The following is a 20,296-nucleotide window of genomic DNA, read 5'->3' on the forward strand; positions in this document are numbered from 1 at the left end:
GCTCAGCCATAATACAACTCATGATAAGCGCAACTGTCTTTTAACAGCACTGTTCCCCCCCGGCGTCATGGCTGCGATGCTAGAATACCGAACGCAAGGGTATAATCCCTATGCCGTCAAGTACTCCCCATACTACGACTCGCGAATCGCCGTTGCGGCGTCGGCCAATTTTGGCATTGTAGGCAATGGTCGTGTATTTGCTCTGGCATTGACGGCGCAAGGCGTTGAAGTTGAGAAGACGTATGCGACATTCTGGAATGTTGGCTAGCGGTGTAGATACTGATTCGGTTGTACTGCAGGTTCGATACAAACGATGCGCTTTACGACTTGGCCTGGTCCGAGATCAACGAGAACCAGCTGATTGTCGCTTGCGGTGATGGGTCTCTGAAGCTCTTCGACTTGGGCGTGAATGATTTTCCAGTTATGAACTTTCATGAACATAAGAGAGAAACATTCTCAGTCTGCTGGAACCCTACAACTAAAGATACCTTTATTTCCAGTTCCTGGGACGGTACAGTCAAGATCGTACGTTAAGCCACGCTTCACATGCCGAATGTCTGAACACTAACGCTTAGTAGTGGTCGCCAACGCGCAACCACTCAATAAAAACGCTTCCTGTCGGTACTTGTACTTACAGCACATCCTTCTGCCCTTCCAATCCCGCCTTGATATCCGCTGTGTCCTCCGACTCTCACCTACGCATCTTCGATCTCCGAACACCTTCATCAGCAAAGTATCACCTCACAGCGACAATACCCGTCCATGCTTCAGGGCCGCAGCTGTCGCCTGGAGCTTCTGCGCCAGCCGAGATCCTGACTCATGATTGGAACAAGTACAGGGATACGGTCATAGCTACGGGTGGCGTAGACAGAATTCTACGGACCTTTGACATAAGGAACCCAACTGGCGGACCGCTTTCTGTCATGCAGGGCCACGAATATGCTGTTCGGCGACTTGCGTGGAGCCCCCATTCGAGCGACACCCTCATCAGTGCTAGTTACGACATGACGGTGCGTTTGTGGAATGACGGGTCGATGCAGCAGCAACAACCGCAGGGTCCGGTGATGGCTCCATCAATAGGTACTCAGATGGGTGTAATGAATCGACATACCGAATTTGTTACAGGAGTCGATTGGTGTCTGTTTGGCATGGGTGGATGGGTGGCTACTGTTGGCTGGGATGAGAGAGTGTTGTTGTGGGATGCCAACATGCTAATGGGCCAGCGAATACAATAACATCAAGATTCGCCTTGTAATAATGGCGTTATTGGGAGTAAGCGTGTATAGTTCGATCTTTGTCTTGCCGATATAGCAACACTACTGGTTTGATTCATCGTCAAGACCTTATAATAATGTGCACGTACTGTCAACAGAGACCAGGGAAGTGATAAACAAGAATTTCAGATATCACGAGAACGAAGTAGATATTGGGATTATCATCATTTCCTAAGTAGAGTAGTCGTGGAGATTACCACATAATTGACGCCTGCAGACATTGTCTATAAACAAACCCCTTTTCCGGTATCTTACAACAGTCCAAAATACACCAGTGCCCAATATAAGTACAAATCATGCATCCGTCCATCGTGTTTTGTGTTGTTACATTTTACCCTTTTCACTAATCCACATTCCTAACTTAGTACCTAGAACGGCTGGTGTTACGGCTGCCATTGCGGGTGTCGCGGGAGGAATAACCACCACCGCCACCACCACGGCCACGGCCACCATTGTTATCACGGCCGCCGAAACCGCGAGAACCGCCACCAAAGCCGCCGGTTCGGTTGCCGCCACGGCCAAAGTCGTCTCGGCGAACATTGGCTGCCATGTTGTCAAAGGGATCGCTGCTTTGTGAAGGTCGGGCAGAACCACGTCGATCATTGCTGAAACCACCACGGTCACCACCACGGTCACCACCTCGTGAATCGGAAAAGCTGTCCCTTTCCCTGACGTTCATACCACTGGCACGTCCCAGACCCATCTTGTTAACCCACATGGAACTAACATAGGGAGGGGTATCCCAACCCCATCCGTGCTTTGTCCACTTGTTTACATCTTCGGCAGTTTCCACCTTATCGGTGGCAAGACCGAACATGGAGGTGTAGGTTTGAGAAAGAAGATCTCTAGGAATGACACTGAAGAGGGCCTTGGTGGACTCGTGGTAAGGAGTGGACTCGCCGCCCTCCACATCGGTCTCGGCACTCTCAAGGGAGCTGTTCTGTGCGATGGGAAGACCCTGAAGCATCTTGCGAGCAACACGAACAGAGGAGTGAGGGAGAATCAACCAGCCCTGACCCTCCTTGTTCTGTCGACCGGTTCGTCCAAGACGGTGAATGTAAGATTCACGGTCTCTGGGAGTATCAATCTGGATAACGTGTGTCACGTCGGGGAAATCCATTCCACGAGCGGTGACATCGGAAGAGTAGAGAACACCAGACTTGGCCTCACGGAATCTGTCTGCAGCTCTCTGGCGCTGGTTCTGGCCCATCTTGGACTGAAGGACGTAGGATGGAAGGAAAGGCTTGCCATCGTTGCGAGCGTTCTGTCGCATTTGAAAGCCCAACTCGCCACCGAGTTCGACAAGGGCTGTTGTGTTCAAGTAGACAATAGCCTTAAAGGGGCGCTCATTGGGGTCTTCGATGGACTTCTTGTGCTCACGGTCCATAAGCTCAAAGAGTGTGGGGAAGACCTGGGTCCAGCTGCTGACAGGAACGATGTGCTGAGGAACCTTGTCGTGTGTGAGAGACTCGTTCTCGGGGATAGTTTGAACAAACTCAAAGTCATCGGCTCGGACCATGGAGCGGGCCAGACGAATGACACTGTCAGGAATGGTGGCAGAAACGAGCATGGTCTGGCGGACCTTTTCTTCGGGGCGGGGAAGTTGGTTGACAATTTCGTTGAGTTCTCTCTCGAAACCAGTGTCGAGCATTCGGTCGGCTTCATCAAGAACCAGAGCAGCCAGGTTAGGAGCATCGATGCCGCTGCCAGGGTCCTGGAGCACATCATTGAGACGACCGGGAGTGGCGACAAGGAGATGACAACCCTGTCGGCGAGTCTGGTTCAGCATACTACGCTTATCAGTACCTCCAACGGCACACTGAACAACGAGTCCAGTGTTTTGGCACAGTCGGCGAGCCTCTGTGGCAATTTGCTCAGCGAGCTCTCGAGTAGGTGATAGAACGATGCCACGGATGTCGTCAGATCGGGCTTGTCGACGAGCATTTTTGCCGGCGAGAGATGGGTCCTCTGCAATCATTCTTTGCAAAAGAGGCAGAAGGAAGGCCATAGTCTTTCCGGTACCGGTCTTGGCTTGAGCAACGCTGTCGTATGTTAGAATGGGGTTTTGCAGCGTGTGTTGAACATTGTACTTACATGTCAGTTCCCTTGAGAGCAGGCTTGATTGTCTTTGCCTGAACGGGTGTCATGGTTTCGTATCCCATGTTCTGGATGATAGTGCGAATCAAGCTTTGGTCCACGCCCTCAAGATCGGCGAAGCGGACCTCGGGCTCAGCATCTGCTGCAGCGGGCTGTGTTTGCTCAGCAGCGGCCTCGCTGCTGTAGGCCCGGAAAGAGGCAATCTTGTTGATGGAAGCAATAGGGAGACGGGTTGTCAAGGCCTGGCTGCGGACGACAGGCAGAGCAGCCCGAGTCTGAGAGAGGAGGGCAGCCGTAGTGGCGGTCCTGGCCTGAGTGGCACAGCGCCTGAGACTGGATCGAAACATGATGCCGAAAATTAAACGATGACCTCTGCAGAGATTGCTGTTCTGCTATTGAAAGAGTTGCCAACAGAGAGCAACTAGGAGAAAAAATATGGATGGGTATAAAAAATTAGGTGGGATAGTAGGATGAACGGATGAAAGGTGGGCGATCAAGGGTCGCGCGCATCAATAACTTTGAGGAAAAATGAAATTTTTCCTCCATGTTATCTTATCTGCTACTGTAATTGGCTAGAGCGACGCTACTATACTTCAGTTAGATCCCGCTGTCACGTGTGCAGCCGGATGTTCCTCCGAAAGACTCGGGATTTTGGAGGGGCGATTATGGAAAAATGCGGTATCTTCGCGTCTATTCCCATGCTACTTATCGTCTATGTACTAATTCTATGCAGTTCTATAATCAATTCTTTAATCGTCGATTCGTCGGCTTCTTTCTTTTCGTCGATAATGAAGACGAGAAGTCGTATCCGTCTGCTCATTCTAGTTAATTCCACTTTTTGTAAGGGTCTCGAGTTTCTTCAGCGCTCCAGTGTCTGTCTCGACCCCACTATTGAGAGACCCTCCCCGAGTCCGTCCGAGATGCCTTGGGTGACACCATCTACTGTCCAGACAAAGACTTCCAACAGAGCCTGCGCAACTTTGCCATCGTTCATTTGACCGACTGCTTCAGTTAAAGAAGCACTCTGTTTTCCAATAGAGTTGGCCAGATCAACGCCATGTCCTATAATCGTCTCGGATATCTTGTACTTGCGCTCAACCCGAGCTGCATACCTGACTAACAAAAGCAGATATGGCATCAGGAAGCTGAAGAAGAAGATCAGATTGACAACAGTCATCTGAACCCCTCGATGAATGATAGAACGCTGTTGATTGGTTCTATTCGTCGCCCGGTCTGGGTCTCTTTCTGCCTGAATGAGGCTCAAGTCTTGTTGCTTGACGTTATCTGGCAACGCGGATTGGATGCGTTTCAATTCGCCTTCATCAAGATCCCGTGGTAGTGCTTTGAGAAGATATGTTAACCCGTCAACAAAAGCCTTTCTCTCAAAGGCGACATCTTCCTCGGCTACCGCAGCTTTGCCATCAACTGAGATATTGATAAGGTTTGTACCTTGCATTATTAGTATGCACTGATTAGATGGCTGGTCAAAGTCACTTACCCTGTCGCGCAAACTTCCAATGCAGGCCAGATGCAGCTCTCATCACTGGCTCATCTTCTGGTAGTTCTGAATAAAGAACTCTACTCATCGGCCGAGCGCACAAGTCTTGAGACTCTGCATATCCGTTGCTGTGTTTTACCATGTCAGACTGAAGTGGACGCCTCATGGCAGTTGCATCAGCTTCTGATAGAGGCCGAGGCTTGGCTTGTGATCCCGAGACAGCGACAGCAGACCGCAGTGTATGAGAACTGATACTCCGTCTTAGGAATCGAATAGGTCCTGATTGAAGCGAGGTCGGAAGCATGGATACAACGTTGAAAATCCTGCTTTCGGTGATTTGGTCAATCTTGACCTCGTCCATGGCGGGCGTAAACGATCCGAGATACGACGCCATATTCTAAGAGCGTATTGTGTCGTGATTGTGGAAGCAGAAGGATAGCAGTGCGTGGTGGTGATGACGAGAGACTGAGCAAAAATCTGGAGTATTTAACATGTCATGATGGGACAGGAGGTAGAGGGTGATGGGTGCGGATGCTGGACTTTTTAACCGAATGGTGTTACAAAGATCTCATGACAAAGAGACCAGCTGAGTAAAAAAACAAAGCAAAAGTTAATGTCATGAAACAATTGCATCAAATAGATCATTGCACGAGGTCTCGCCTCGCCTTTCCTGCAGACCCTTATCAATTTTCTATGAGTAGTCCCGTACCCTTCCGCAGTTTACTTTTGACATGTGAAAACGGGTACTAACCAAAAGAATTGTTGAGATGTGGAACTATACGAAACCATGGGCCAGGGTCTTGAATGCATTGATAAGATTGATCTTCCAATAGGACACAACTTCCAGGCGGAGAACCTAGCGAGTGAGACGCCTCATCAAGTTTATCTATCAAAAGAGGTTGACAACATCCATACAATAATGGCGGCTGATGTTTACAGAACCATAATCGTGAGATGAAGCCTCAGTCCACGTTCTAATAAGTAAGAGTGGTCTTCCACTAATCATGAAATATTGCCCGTGATTTTCTAGAAGATAGAAGGAGACCCAGCCAATCACCAAATTGCTGCGTCATGTCGTATGCTATCAACAGGCTCGCTACACCGTTATTGACATCAAACATCATCGTGTGTAATTAAAGTTCAGTTAAGAATAACGTGTAATTGAGCTGTCTTCACGATGCTCCAGTGATACTTGCCATGTCCTGCATGCTTCAAGTCCAAATGGGATACTTCATCCCCGTAGTAGTCCCGTTTCCTTTCGCCGTACGCCAAACAAAATGCCAACTCATACAGCTTATTACAGATATGCACAGCCAATCTGTTGATCCAACACCCCGTTGCCCAAATGCACAAGTAATCAATCGCTCCAATGCGTTTCCTTTTTCATCTTGTGGTTAATGTCACCACTTACACAGTCCTCATGTACTCCCACTTGAGACTTCATCAAGTACTCATATCAAATACACATCGCCAAAGGTCATTCGTTACATCATATCTCTACCCAGTTGATAAGACCAACCTCCCTCTCGTCGAAGCCTATCTCTGGCAGCGAGATCCTTTCGGATGTCTTCTTCGGTCAGACGATCGTTACCGCTCCAGTTAGCGCTTGAGGTTCGAGCGCGGAACTTGTGAAGCCTATCTTTGCTGGCATGGAAGACCTCATCCATGTTGATAGGTCCAGGTTCTCCAAAGATCGCTGCAGGATTCATTTTTTCCTGTGCCAATAGAGCCGCACGAATAGCAGGAGAATTGGCCCAAGAAGCAACTGTGCCAGGCTGTGGTTCGTCATCCTCCTCATCTTCGTCATCTGTTTGAATCTCTGGGAGATCGATTGCATCGCCGTTCTGGAATCGTGGCGACGATCTTGTGGCAGACTTGACTGCAGACTTGAGCCCACCAACAGGGCCAGGACGTCCCGGTGTCTTGTATGCAGGTCCTGCAGGGTTGGGATTAGGAGCGAAGGGAATAGTTCCCTTGTGGATCTGCGCCATATCCATAGGGTTGCCTCCTTTCATATGACTTTGAGCAATGTTGGTCTTGAAAAGGTTCTGTGCACTGGCTTGGGTGTAGCCGCTGGCCAAGCTCTTCACCTGCAGGTCCTGATGATTGTTAGTCACTTCCAAAGTACAAAACGTTATTGCGATGCTTACCCTCTTAAAAGCGCTGGATGGACGAACGGGAGGTCCCTTGATGTTGGGAGGCTGTTCCATATCCAGCTCATCGGCAAAATCGTCACTTGTTCGGCGACGCTTGGCATCCTTCGCTTGATACTGAGGACCACGGCTGGGCGGGGGTCTGGAAGGTCCGTCCTCGTTAACATCTCGGCCAAGGGGTCTCTTGATGGCAGACTTGGACCCGTTGATGGGACGACCCAGGTCGTCTCCTGGCCTAGAGATGCCTGAATTCATGCGAGAGGGAGGACGAGGAATACCATCACGCTGAATGGAATCAGGGGGGCCGTTTGGCTGCGATCGAACGGCTGGAGGTGGCGCAGGGGTCTTCTTGGCCTTCTCGATGAGTGCTTGTCGCTTCTTTGCCTCAGCCTGCTCACGCTTCTGTCGTTCTTCCTCTTGACGGCGTAGCAGTTCCTGTTTCTTCTTTTCCTCCTTCAAAGCTGCTCGCTCCCGCTCACTCTTTGCTTTGACATCTCGATCCGCCTTGGCCTTTGCATCACGTCGGCGTTGGGCCTGCTCGTCTTGCGCCTTCTTCTGTGCCACCAAGTCAAGAGCTCTAGGACGGCCGTTTGATCCCGTAGAAGTAGCGAAGCCTGAAGCAGATGACTTGGGTTGCATAGACGCCTTGCTTGCCTTGCTGGGCATTTGAGGCGGCTGAGAGCTTGTAGAGGCGCCAAAGTCTTGGTACCCGTTGGCCATAGAGCTACTAGGGTGCAACTGCGAGCCAGTGTTGACCTTTATGTGGACAGTAGGCGCTGGCTTTGATTTTGTAGTTGTCTCCCTGGCTGGTTTTCCGATTCGTCTGATCTCCTTTGCACGCGACAATTGGCTAGGGGCAGCAGATCGTGAAACAGAAGGAGGGGGAACCAGACTGGGGGCGTCGACCATTTCCATCTCTGGCTCAGCAAACCTGCTGTCGGATTCCTCCTGCGGCTTAGTCCTCCGGGGGCTAATTCGTTTAGGCTGAGGCGTAGCTTGCACGGTTGGTTCGGCCTCTTTCCTAGCAACGACCTGCTTTTCCAAATTGGCAAGCTTCTCCTGTTCTTTGCTGAAAACTCGTGCCTTTTCTCTCTCCTTCTCGCGCTCCTTCTCCAGCTTGTCCATCTGCTCAGCTTGGTATCTAGCCTCCTTTTCGCGACGCTTTTCTTCCTTCTCGCGCTCAACTGATGCCCTCGTGCGCTTAGCAACTGGTCGAGGCGCATTTGACTGCTGATCGGTTGCAGTGCTGCCACTCCTGAAGGACTCCATACTTGGCTTATGAGCGACCGACTCTTCGGAATCACCAGGGAAAGTTCCAAGTTGGACCCTTGAAGGAGAGAGGAGAGATGATTTGCCCTCGGCGCTTAACGCTGCGCTGCTGGCCATAAGACCCTTGGAAGTACTTAGAATAGACGACATCTTGTTCTTAAGATGCTTCAAAGGACTATCACGAAAGAGTCTTGATGGGGATTTGGATGGGGACGAGGAAACAACAGCTGATACAATCGATACAGCAGTGGCTGGTCTCGGAGGAGAGTCTGAACCAGGCACTGTGTTCTTCAAAGGGCTTCCCTCCTGCCGTTCAGAAGCAGTGAACATCGACACAGCTGGTACTGAAACAGACTTGGAATGTCCCATATAACTGGGCCTCTCACGTTGAGAGTGGGAGCGAGCAGGTGAACGAATGCTCGCGCGGTCTTCGTCCAAGTCGAAAGATCCGAGAGTTTGCTTGCCGTGAATTCCTTCCATGACATCAGCTGTCCGGCTCTTAGAAAGTGATGGTCGTGTAGGAATGGGCGCGATGGCAGATGGCTGAGTGGTGGGGGGAACAATCCAGTCGTCATCATCCTCATCATCTTGAGGGAAAGCACCAGGAGTCCTGGTCGTTTCTTGCTTCTTGGGCGACCTGGGGGGCGTTGATTGTGGTTCGGGTACAGACTGAGAAACTGTTTGTGGTTGTTGAGAGTTGGTGATACTGTGAATTGACTTTGACGGTCGACTTGCGCTTGGCTGCGATTTTCCAAGAACACTGATCTTGTCTTGCAGCATCTGTGTGTATGTCTTGTTATGATGCAAAGCAAGTTCCTCGGCATTCTTGGATTGTGGTACGGGAGGTAGTTCATCCACTTCCATGTCATCTTGGTCTGACTCGTCTGATGCATCCTCGCCAGCATGGCTTGCCAGGCTCTTACCTCTTGCGAGATAGCTTGTCCTCTTAGGATCAATATGACTTGTGCGAGAAACTCTAGCCTTGCCTGCTGTAAGAGGCTCTCGGGCGGGGAGGGAAGCAAATTGAAGACTGTTGCGGAACCCTGGTCGTACAGGACTGGGGCCATCGGACTGAGACTGAGCATCGTCTGGGATCGCGTCGTCGGTGGCCTCAGGTTCTATTTCAGCATCGTCCATATCAATATCATCAGTCGCTGGTTGCTGATTCTTGGCTGGTGATGAAGACTTCGTAGTCGGCTTGGCGGGCGAAACTCGCGAAGAGCTTGGCTGAGGGAAAGCGATGTCTTCGTCAAAGCTGGTGGGATCAAGGAGTGAGTCGTCGTCGTCTTCTTCATCTTCGGCCATAGGATCAAAAGGCACAACGGGATTGACGTCTTGGCTTCCGAAATAGCCTGAATCGGCTTGCATTTGGGGTTGAGATTTGGCACTAGTTAAAGCATCCGTCTCCTCGTCAACAGTCATAAGTGCGTCCTGGTCGGAAAGAATATGCTCAGCCTCGCTGGTAGGGTTTTGTGCTGCATTTTCAATTGGGCCATCGGAAATAGACTGGGCTGGTTTCGGCGATGGGGCAGGTCGACGGGGAGACGATGACTTGGCCTGATTCAACAGCTCCCTTTGGGGTGATTGCGCGTAGAGGTGCTGTGCAAAGCGGTTTGCTGAACTCGTTGGTGTGCCCCCAAACACATTGGATAAGGGCTTTTGATAGTTAATACTTATTGCTCGCAAGCACCGACCAGCCAAACTCACCATTCTTGTCTCTGTCGATATCAATTTGCGCGCAGTACGAGGTGTCTTCCCTCGAAGCTTTCCGGGTGTTTTGAATGTTTCGGCGATGTTTCTGTGGAATGATCAATATCGCGTCAAAAACAAAAGGATCAGGACGCGTACGTCTCATTCTCGTTGAATATACTAGCCATGTGTTCATTGAGCCATTCGAACTCATTTTGAGCCGCGTATGTGAACTCATCGACTTCCACATCGACAATTGTAAGGGCAGAGGCGCGCTCGTCAGCAACCCAGGCTGCTGAGCCCGTTGGAATGCGCGGTCCTCGCATTGCCGCCATTGTATCGATTATAAATGAGTGTGTACAAGTGGGAAAAGAAGCTGTAGACCAACTATATTCGTGTGATAGTGGTTATGTACTCATCGGGTTGGGTGTTAGATCGAAGTCGAAATGTTTGATGTTGTTTGAAAGTTGGGAAGTCCAGGTGTGAGGGAGCTAGGTACTCAATAACAAAGAGGGATGTTTACTCAGGTGCCATATCGGGACTAGCGTTGATGGAATTCCAAGTTCAGAAGTGGAACACGCACAAGCTTCGATTCACGCCATTCGTTAATTACAAGGTATAGTCTTGTGAAACAAACAGTTCAAAGTGAAGAGATATGTTCACAAATGATATTGGAATACTCACAACAGCATGTATTGTATTTGGACGATCTCCAAAAACTCAATTGTCATCAGGTTTAACCTGCAGAACAGTCAACGTCCCTACAGAAACGAAACCACAAGTACCCTCTTTCACGCATGCAGCGTTCTCAATACAGCCAGGCACGTGCTGATAACGCCTTATCGGTCGCAACTCTTGTTTACTTTCGCGTCGTACCCCCCCTTGAAAGTGCGGAGCGATGAAACAAAGCAATAGATTCAACGAAGTCGTAGACGCTCGACGACGACGCCCAAAATGAGGGTCATTGAAGTAATTATTGACGTGAGTACTTACATCACATGTATTCATACCAGTATCTGTCTTCTGACATTTTTTCTAGGGCTTCAAGTCTTATGCCGTTAGAACGGTGATCTCGGGATGGTAAGTTGTGTATCAAAATAGTCAACGGCCTAAACCAACCGACATTCTTAGGGACGAGAGTTTCAACTCGATCACCGGTCTCAACGGTAGTGGAAAGTCAAACATCCTGGATGCGATATGTTTCGTTCTTGGAATTACCAGTATGGCAACTGTTCGAGCGCAAAACATACAGGTCAGTCACCGCCGCTTCGCTACTTGTCCTTGATCACTAAATTTCAACACTATAGGACCTGATCTACAAGCGCGGTCAAGCTGGCGTTACCAAGGCCAGCGTAACCATCGTTTTCGATAACCGAGATACCAAGAAATCGCCGATCGGATTCGAAGAATATGCCACAATCAGCGTCACTCGACAGATCGTTCTTGGCGGCACTTCCAAGTACCTCATCAACGGTCACCGCGCTCAGCAACAAACAGTGCAGAACCTCTTCCAGTCGGTTCAGCTCAACATAAACAGCCCCAACTTCCTAATTATGCAAGGTCGCATCACAAAGGTTCTCAACATGAAGGCTGTGGAAATTCTAGCGATGATCGAGGAAGCAGCCGGAACCCGGATGTTCGAGGATCGTCGAGACAAGGCCCTAAAAACAATGGCTAAGAAGGAGACAAAATTGGTCGAGCTCAAGGAACTCTTGAAGGAAGAGATCGAGCCCAAGTTGGAAAAGTTACGAACTGAAAAACGTGCTTTCCTGGACTTCCAACAGACGCAAAACGATCTCGAAAGACTGACCCGAGTGGTTGTCGCGTACGATTATCTCAGATACCAGGATTCTTTGAGCCAATCAGCAGCAGATCTCGAAGGAAAGAAACAACGACAGCGCGATCTCGAGGATTCAGCAGCTCGACTGAAGAGCGAGATTTCCCATCTCGAAGAGGATATGGAGAAAGTGCGCGCTCAGCGAGACAAGGAGCTTCGAAAGGGAGGCAAGGCTTCAGCACTGGAAGAGGCAGCAAAGAAACACTCAAATGAGCTTGTGCGACTAGCTACCATTCTTGACTTGAAAAAGTCCAGTTTAGCCGAGGAAGAAGAAAAGAAGATCGCAGTTGAGAAGATGGTTTCAGAGTTGGAAGCTACCCTGGAAGATAAGACTGCTGCATTCGAAAACGCCAAGGCCAGATACGATGCCGCAAAAGAGGACCTAGAGCAGCAAAACAAAGATGCCGAATCCAAGGAAGAGCTTCTCCAGACCTTACAGACGGGCGTTGCTTCTAAAGACGGTCAGGAGAATGGTTACCAGGGTCAGCTTCAAGATGCGAAAAATCGTGCAACTACAGCAGCCACGGAACAAGAACAGGCCAAGATCAAGATTGCGCATTTGGAAAAGCGTATTAGGGAAGAGGAGCCACGTGCTGAGAAAGCCAAGGTTCAGAATGCCGATCTGTTACGCGATCTCGATGGTCTCAAGATCCAAGCACAGAAGCTCGAGAAGGAGCTTAGTCGACTGGGTTTCGAGCCTGGGCAGGAAGAGCAAATGTACAAGAAGGAGTCCGAGTTGCAGCAAACTGTTCGGAACCTGAGACAAGAATCTGACAAGCTGAAGCGTCAAGTCGCCAACACAGAGTTCAACTACGCTGACCCCGTACCCAACTTTGACCGGTCCAAGGTCAAGGGACTTGTTGCTCAACTATTTACTCTGGATGAAGGCTATACAAAGGCCGCTACTGCGCTAGAGATCTGCGCCGGCGGCCGTTTATACAACGTCGTCGTTGACAACGAGGTGACGGGTACTCAGCTGTTGCAGAGAGGTAAACTACGGAAGCGAGTCACTATCATCCCCCTCAACAAGATTGCTGCCTTCAAGGCTTCTGCTCAAACTATTGCCACAGCACAGAACATTGCCCCAAACAAGGTCGACCTGGCCTTATCCTTGGTCGGCTATGACGACCAAGTGTCAGCAGCTATGGAGTTTGTGTTTGGTAATACCCTGATCTGTGCTGATGCGGATACTGCTAAGAGGGTCACTTTTGATCCCAATGTCCGCATGAGAAGTATTACTCTGGAAGGTGACGCCTACGACCCATCCGGCACACTGTCTGGTGGAAGTTCTCCAAACTCCAGTGGCGTTCTAGTTCTTCTCCAGAAACTGAATGGCTTGACCCGACAGCTCAGCGAAGCCGAGAGCACTTTGAGCGAGCTCCAGGCCCGGATATCGAATGAAAAGGCCAAGCTGGACCATGCTCGCAAGATCAAACAAGGCCTAGACCTAAAGAGCCACGAAATCAAGCTCGCAGAGGAACAAATCAGCGGCAACTCTTCCTCTTCCATCATTCAGGAGGTGGAGAACATGAAGTCAACCATCCAGGAGCTCAAAGAGAGTATAGCCGAGGCCAAAACGCGACAAGCCAAGGCAAGTGCCGATGTTAAGACGATTGAGAAAGACATGAAGGACTTTGACAATAACAAGGACGGTAAGCTAGTCGAGCTACAGAAAGCGCTCGACAAGCTACGAGCTGGTCTCGGCAAGAACGCTGCCGCAGTCAAGACACTGCAAAAGGAACTTCAGGGTGCACAGCTTGATGCTGAGCAGGCACGCTCCGATCTGTCCGCCGCTCGAGACCAGTTACAAGAAGTCGAAGTTGCTATCAAGGCTCAGCAGAAGGATATTGAGGATCTCAATAAACAGAAGGCTGACCTGACTGAAACTCACGACACAGTTCAAGCCCAGCTCGACGATGAGCGTGCCAAGCTACACCAGTTTGACAATGAGCTTCGAGCTTTGGAAGATGCCATTCGCTCCAAGAGCGCGCGCATTGCTGAGGAAAGTCTCGAAATGCAGAAACTTGGCCATCTCCTTGAAAAATTCCACAAGGAGCAACAAGGTGCCGCGGAGAAGGTCGCTCGACTTGAGAGGGAATTTGACTGGATCGCGGACGAAAAGGACAATTTTGGCCGTAGCGGAACCCCCTATGACTTTAAGAACCACAACATTGGAGAGTGCAAGGCAACGCTGCACAACTTGACCGAGCGATTCCAGGGTATGAAGAAGAAGATCAACCCCAAGGTCATGAACATGATCGACAGCGTTGAGAAGAAGGAAGTGTCACTCAAGCACATGATCAAGACTGTCATTAGGGACAAGCGCAAGATTGAGGAGACCATTGTCAGTCTGGACGACTACAAAAAGAAGGCTCTTCATGAGACGTGGGAGAAAGTCAACGGCGACTTTGGCAACATCTTTTCTGAATTGCTTCCAGGAGGCAGCTTTGCCAAGCTTGATCCGCCCGAGGGCAAGACAATTAGTGATGGTCTCGAGGTCAAGGTTTGTCTTGGTAAAGTGTGGAAGCAAAGCTTGACAGAACTGAGTGGTGGACAAAGGTAAGAAACTCTATCCCTAAAACGTTGTTGTGCAAATTTACTAACAATCCGTCTAGATCTCTAGTTGCTCTGTCACTCATCATGGCTCTGCTTCAATTCAAGCCTGCGCCCATGTACATTCTTGACGAGGTAGACGCCGCGCTGGATCTCTCACATACCCAGAACATCGGTCGTCTCATCAAGACGCGTTTCAAGGGTTCTCAGTTCATCGTCGTCAGTCTGAAAGACGGCATGTTCCAGAACGCAAACCGCATTTTCCGCACTCGTTTCAGCGAGGGCACCAGTATGGTGCAGGCTCTCACGCCTGCGGATATGAAGTAATGATGCTGACGGCAACCGACAAATGTCTGATATGAGTGTATGAAAGGAAACTGGTTGGGGGTTCTTGTACATGAGGCGTCGTTTTGGTTGGGGATTTAATGTCCATATTGGCATTAGGACTTCTTGTGATACCGTTTGATTTGTTAAGGCATGGCCGTGGAATAGATTTTGTTTAAGTCAATGTTGACTAAATGATTTGTTGTCTTGTATCCGTTACTGCTGATCTAACCTAAAGATTCCAACTTTCTCAACCCCCAAGTACCGAGCCAGCTCAGTAGGAAGCTCAACGTCCATGTTCAAAGCCATGATTTTGTTGTCTTTTTTCTCGAAATGATCAAAGGAATATCCCCTTGATTTAACTTCATCCTCATTCGGATATGATACTGGCAGCATAAACTCCTTTTCAGGAATTGCGTTAAACCCATGGCTGAGTTTGGCCGAGATGCATTGCAGAATACCCTGTAGTCCTGCATCTGTCCAAGGAAACCTCAGAACAAGGAAAGATCCTTCAACCTTGCCCAAAAGACGGCTCGTCTTGTTTGGATCAGGAACCCAGAGGTCGACCTCGACATTAGCCAGCAAAGGGAACTTCTCACAAGTTGCAGCTTTCCACACGAGATTATCATCATGCTCTTGATGAGCAAACATGTACAAGTGATGGCATTCCGAGCTGCTGGAGGAAGAGACCCTGAGCTCAATTCCACGGCAGAGATGAACGGGATAGATGTGCTGCTGCTCTTCTCCGGAACGGTTGCTGTCACGGGCCCGATGATCCGGTGATGATTCACGTTGGATGTTGCTGTCTCGGAGTGGCTCGCCGGCCCGTGAGTGGGTCTGCCGGAGGACGTCGCTGCAGTCGACGGTAACGGGAGGGAAGAGGATAAAGATGGGGATGAGGAAAGCGACAAGTGTGACGGTGAGAAGTGTGAGTGACACAGCATCGAGGTTAGACACGAATTGCTTTGTGGCGTCCATCCCAAAGTGGATGCTTGATGGAATTATTGTCATCGTTTCCCCCCCCCAGCTGAATCGAGACTTGCAGCAATAGCAGCAGTAAGATGTGTCCTGCACACGCGTATAGACCTACAAGTCTTGGGTAGGTAGGTAGGTAGTAAGTAGTAGCAGTAGGCTTGAGTTTAATCTCCAATGCTGTGCTGCACATCCAAAGCGGAGCACTTCAGTTCAATTCTTCAGCTCAGGTCGACTCAGTCCAGTTCAATCGTCTCGCAAAAGCTGCGCGAAAAGGTAAAGTCGTCGTCCAAGCTTTGATGGTCAAAGTGCCAGTCCGGTGTTATTAGGTCTGTAGCCTTTTTGCACAAGTCCGCGGCGTCCTCCAGTGCGGAATTGACCTTGACTACTTAACCACAGAGGACAGGTTCAACTATGTTGGGTTGTTTCAACTCTGCACTCTCCAAAGAGTCATGATAGGCTGGAGCATGCAGAGGACTTTACCCCTTCAACCTTGGGGTGCGTCACAGTCTACATGTCGAATCCCTTTGTTTGTTTTGGATTGCGGCCAGGCTTACAAGGGTCAGTCCCTATTTCAGACCAAGGCCCTTGTCAAACTCTGTCAATGCCATGATATAATTTTACTGGCCTGGGTTTCTCTACTGCAGCTTGAAAGAGGGGGAGAAAAAGGTGGGAATATCCACCTTTTTATGCTGGATACCTAGGGTAGTAGGGTAGTAGTGTTTGTTCCCCTACCTACTCACAGGTACGTAGATTAACAGCTGGCCTTGTCTTCGTAGCAGCACATTGCATATATGCATGTACGTGCAGCTAGCTATCCAGTACATACAGCTAGGTAAGCAGCTAGCCAGGGCGTGGTCGTCCCGCATATCCGATGAAACTTGGTTGACGGAATAGTACATGATTCTCATAGCATGGTTGATATGTGCAATGCAATGCATACATGCTAACGTTGTATGTAGTTCGACTAACAGCTACATTGTCTAGCAAAGTATGCACATCGCAGATCCAAGGTTACATAGTACATGTTTTAGTCAACTTGACTTGTATGGGCCGGAACGAGAAGACCACGACGGGTATGTATCGTCTGGATCCTTCAGCTCCCACGGCAAAGACAGGGTTTGAATTGCTCGGAGTAAAAATATGCCGAACAGGGTCGCCAGCGGGATGGTTCACCCCGTCCTGTCACCGCCGAGAGAGACATTCTAGCAACGACCCTAAACGTTGGACCAACCTTGGTGCCACTAAAAAGACCCGACATTTCGTCGACCGACGATGGCGCCAACGGCCTCGGTTCAGCTAGGCTGGGGGTCGAAATGAATCAAGTCTCATGAAAAGACGATCAGTAGGGGCGAAAAGCACATCATGAGAGGTTGGCTTTTGTTTCTTGTAGACCTATTGGCTGGTTTAGACGCGGTCTTTTCTAGCAATTGTTTCGCTGTAGATATACTCAAATCTTTCAACATGTCGGTCGGTCACTGTAAGTATAAGTGGTATTGTCTTAGATTGAAAAACATAGCCCAAGAGGTGGAGCGCTTCCCGTCTGATCCCGGTGTTCGTCATGCCGGCTGTGACCACCAGACGATCCCTTCTACATTGCTCATCGTGAGGCTGGCCGGAGATACTTCTAGATTCATCCAAAGCCTCCATAGTTAAACTCGTTCCTTGTCATACCGATATTGATATAGGTATTATTGAACCGAAGCTATCCTGTATAAGCTGGTTAGCAGTCTATTTAACTAAAAGGAACCTTAAAAGGGTTAAAGCCAGATTTATCTAATTAAAAGAAACTCTATTAAAAATAACTTAAGGTATTTACCTAGAAAAAAGGAAATTTTAAAGCTATATAGCCTTCTTAGATAATATAATTATAATATATAAATTAATTTCTATATATAGATTTAATAATTAAAAGTCTTAAAATTATACTTTTTTAAAATAATTATAATTATTAAATTTAAACTTTAAAATTATTATTAAATACTTAATTAATTAAAATAAAATATATTATAATATTCTTTAATATTAATAATAAGAATTACCTTTTTAATAGCTTAAATAATTAAAATTCCTTTAAATAAATATATATCTTAAAGAATTTAAATAAAAAGTACTTTTATATTTATATAATAAAAGACTTAAGTTAATTTAAAAGTATTTATATTAAAGAATTAATTTAATTAATTCTTAAAGTATATTAAATAAAAAATATAAAAGGCCTTTAAAATAAAGAAAATATATTATTAATTAGTAAATTTATTAATAATAATAAAAAAGCCTATAAGATTAAAATAGTTATTTTTTAAAGTAATTTTAATTATTATAATAAAAAAGCTAATAAAATCTATAATATTATTAATTAATTAATTAAAAAAGTATATTTATATTATATAGAAACTTATTTCTTAACTATAAATAATTTAATTAAGTATAATAATATATTACTTTTTTTCTAGAATCTTAAAGCTACTTATAAAATAAATAAAGTAATTAAATAAAAATAAGCTTAAAATAGCTATTTTAAAGTATTTAAAGTATTTTAATAAGCTAGAATTAATTAAGAAGATTAAATTATAATATAAAAAGAAATAATTAAGATTAAAAAGCTTAAAAAAGTAATTAAAGCTTATTATTTAAATATATAATTTAAAGACTTATAATAAATATTAAATTTATACTTTAAGCTATTGCTAAGAATAAAATAAAGCTAAAATTAACTAGAAATTAAAGTAAAAATATATATACTTTTTATATTCTTTATACTATTTAAATAAGAAATATAAAATAGTAAAAAGAAACTTAAAAAAGTAATTATAAAGAGAGTTATTAAAAAAAGCTTTAAATTAACTTTTTAAGCCTTATTATTATAAAAATAAAAATAAAATTAATTAATAATAAAGGAATTATAAAAAAACCCCTTAAAATAACCTTATTAATTAATTAAATCTTAAAAATAATATATTTTATATAAAAAGAGTTACTTTAAAGTAAATATTACTTTCTATTAAATAGTATTTCTAGAAAAAGTATTAAAGAAATTTACTTTATTATAGAAATTAAAATATTAAAATATATAACTTATAGTAAATAAAGCTATAAGCTTAAAAATTTAATAATAATATAATAGTATTAATAGTAATAAAAATAATAATACTATAGGGCTTAATATAAATTAAAACTTTATATAAGAATATAAGCTTTAAATAGATAATAAAAGATTTTCCCTTTTTTATAATATAATAATAAAAATAAAGAAATTATTAATATTAATATTTAAAGCTAATATAATATATAAGTTATTTTAATTAATTACTTATATAATAATAGCTAATTATTAATAGTTTATATAAATATATTTTATTAAATAGGCTTTAATCTTATAAATAATAGCCTTAAAGCCCTAGCTTATAAAAATAGTAATTAATATAATAATAAGGAAAAATTAATTATTATATTAATTAATAATAAAAAATAAGCTAAAGATCTATATTAATTAATCTTTAATTAGAAAAAGCTTAAAAATATTAAAATTAATAGTATATATAATAATAAGCTTCTATAGTTAAAACTACTTATTAAGACTCTACTTATTATAAGGTATATTATTTATATTCACTTAGATAATTATTATATAATATATTTATATAATATTTACTAATCCTTAAAAAAAGCCTTTAATTAAGCCTAAAATTTCCTATTAAACTTAAAATAACTATATAAAAAACTAATATTTTAAAATTCTAATAATTCTAATTAACTTTATTATTTTAACTATTATAACTAGATAAATAGCTAATTATTTATTATAAATTATTAAAAAGTTTAAATATTTTTATAGTATAAATAATTATTTCTAGGTCTATAATCTAAAGTATATAACTACTTAACTATATTACCTTTAGAAATACTTCTTTTTATATTAATAATTTAATCCCTTAATCTAGCTTTTAATATAGAATATTAAATTACTCTTTTTTCTATAGAATCTAATTAATATATTTTAATTTAATAAAATATAAAAAAACTAAGACTTAATAATTAAATTAAGCTAATATAATATTAAGCTTATTACTATATATACTATTAACTTTAATATTTTTAAGCTTTTTTTAATTAAAAATTAATTAATATAGATTTTTAGCTTATTCTTTATTACTAGTTAATATAATAATTAATTTTTCCTTATTATTATATTAATTATTATTTCTATAGGCTAAAGCCTTAAGGCTATTATCTATAGGGTTAAAGCCTACTTAATAGAATATATTTATATAGACTATTAATAATTAGCTATTATTATATAAGTAATTTTATTATTAAATTTCCAAGCTTATAGCTTTATTTACTATAAGTTATATATTTTAATTATATAAGTAATTAATTAAAATAACTTATATATTATATTAACTTTAAATATAAATATTAATAATTTCCTTATTTTTATTATTATATTATAAAAAAGAAAGAATTTTTTACTATTTATTTAAAGCTTATATTCTTATATAAGGTTTAAACTTATATTAAGCCTTATAGTATTACTACTTTTATTACTATTAATACTATTATATTATTATTAAATTTTTAAGCTTATAGCTTTATTTACTATAAGTTATATATTTTAATAATAATA

General features: G+C 44.3%; 6 protein-coding genes across 6 annotated transcripts; 2 read left to right on the forward strand and 4 right to left on the reverse strand.

Annotated features, from left to right (window-relative positions):
- Positions 1–67: 67 nt before the first annotated feature.
- FPOAC1_008589 (uncharacterized protein) lies at positions 68–1,235 on the forward strand (the record flags this gene model as incomplete). The annotated part of the gene is made up of 3 exons (XM_044853030.1): positions 68–240; positions 300–525; positions 579–1,235. 3 exons carry the CDS (start codon positions 68–70, stop codon positions 1,233–1,235), a joined length of 1,056 nt encoding a protein of 351 aa, XP_044705700.1.
- A 400-nt stretch (positions 1,236–1,635) lies between these two features.
- Positions 1,636–3,718, reverse strand: FPOAC1_008590 (uncharacterized protein; the record flags this gene model as incomplete). The annotated part of the gene is made up of 2 exons (XM_044853031.1): positions 1,636–3,316; positions 3,369–3,718. 2 exons carry the CDS (start codon positions 3,716–3,718, stop codon positions 1,636–1,638), a joined length of 2,031 nt encoding a protein of 676 aa, XP_044705701.1.
- A 512-nt stretch (positions 3,719–4,230) lies between these two features.
- On the reverse strand, positions 4,231–5,263 carry FPOAC1_008591 (uncharacterized protein; the record flags this gene model as incomplete). The annotated part of the gene is made up of 2 exons (XM_044853032.1): positions 4,231–4,820; positions 4,870–5,263. 2 exons carry the CDS (start codon positions 5,261–5,263, stop codon positions 4,231–4,233), a joined length of 984 nt encoding a protein of 327 aa, XP_044705702.1.
- Positions 5,264–6,353: 1,090 nt separating this feature from the next.
- Positions 6,354–10,315, reverse strand: FPOAC1_008592 (uncharacterized protein; the record flags this gene model as incomplete). The annotated part of the gene is made up of 4 exons (XM_044853033.1): positions 6,354–6,968; positions 7,020–9,947; positions 9,999–10,089; positions 10,140–10,315. 4 exons carry the CDS (start codon positions 10,313–10,315, stop codon positions 6,354–6,356), a joined length of 3,810 nt encoding a protein of 1,269 aa, XP_044705703.1.
- A 619-nt stretch (positions 10,316–10,934) lies between these two features.
- FPOAC1_008593 (uncharacterized protein) lies at positions 10,935–14,697 on the forward strand (the record flags this gene model as incomplete). The annotated part of the gene is made up of 5 exons (XM_044853034.1): positions 10,935–10,961; positions 11,020–11,060; positions 11,112–11,232; positions 11,288–14,376; positions 14,433–14,697. 5 exons carry the CDS (start codon positions 10,935–10,937, stop codon positions 14,695–14,697), a joined length of 3,543 nt encoding a protein of 1,180 aa, XP_044705704.1.
- A 213-nt stretch (positions 14,698–14,910) lies between these two features.
- Positions 14,911–15,705, reverse strand: FPOAC1_008594 (uncharacterized protein; the record flags this gene model as incomplete). The annotated part of the gene is made up of 1 exon (XM_044853035.1): positions 14,911–15,705. One exon carries the CDS (start codon positions 15,703–15,705, stop codon positions 14,911–14,913), a length of 795 nt encoding a protein of 264 aa, XP_044705705.1.
- Positions 15,706–20,296: the final 4,591 nt, after the last annotated feature.

The sequence above is a fragment of the Fusarium poae genome, chromosome 3, assembly GCF_019609905.1.
Source record: "Fusarium poae strain DAOMC 252244 chromosome 3, whole genome shotgun sequence".
Lineage (NCBI taxonomy): Eukaryota > Fungi > Ascomycota > Sordariomycetes > Hypocreales > Nectriaceae > Fusarium > Fusarium poae.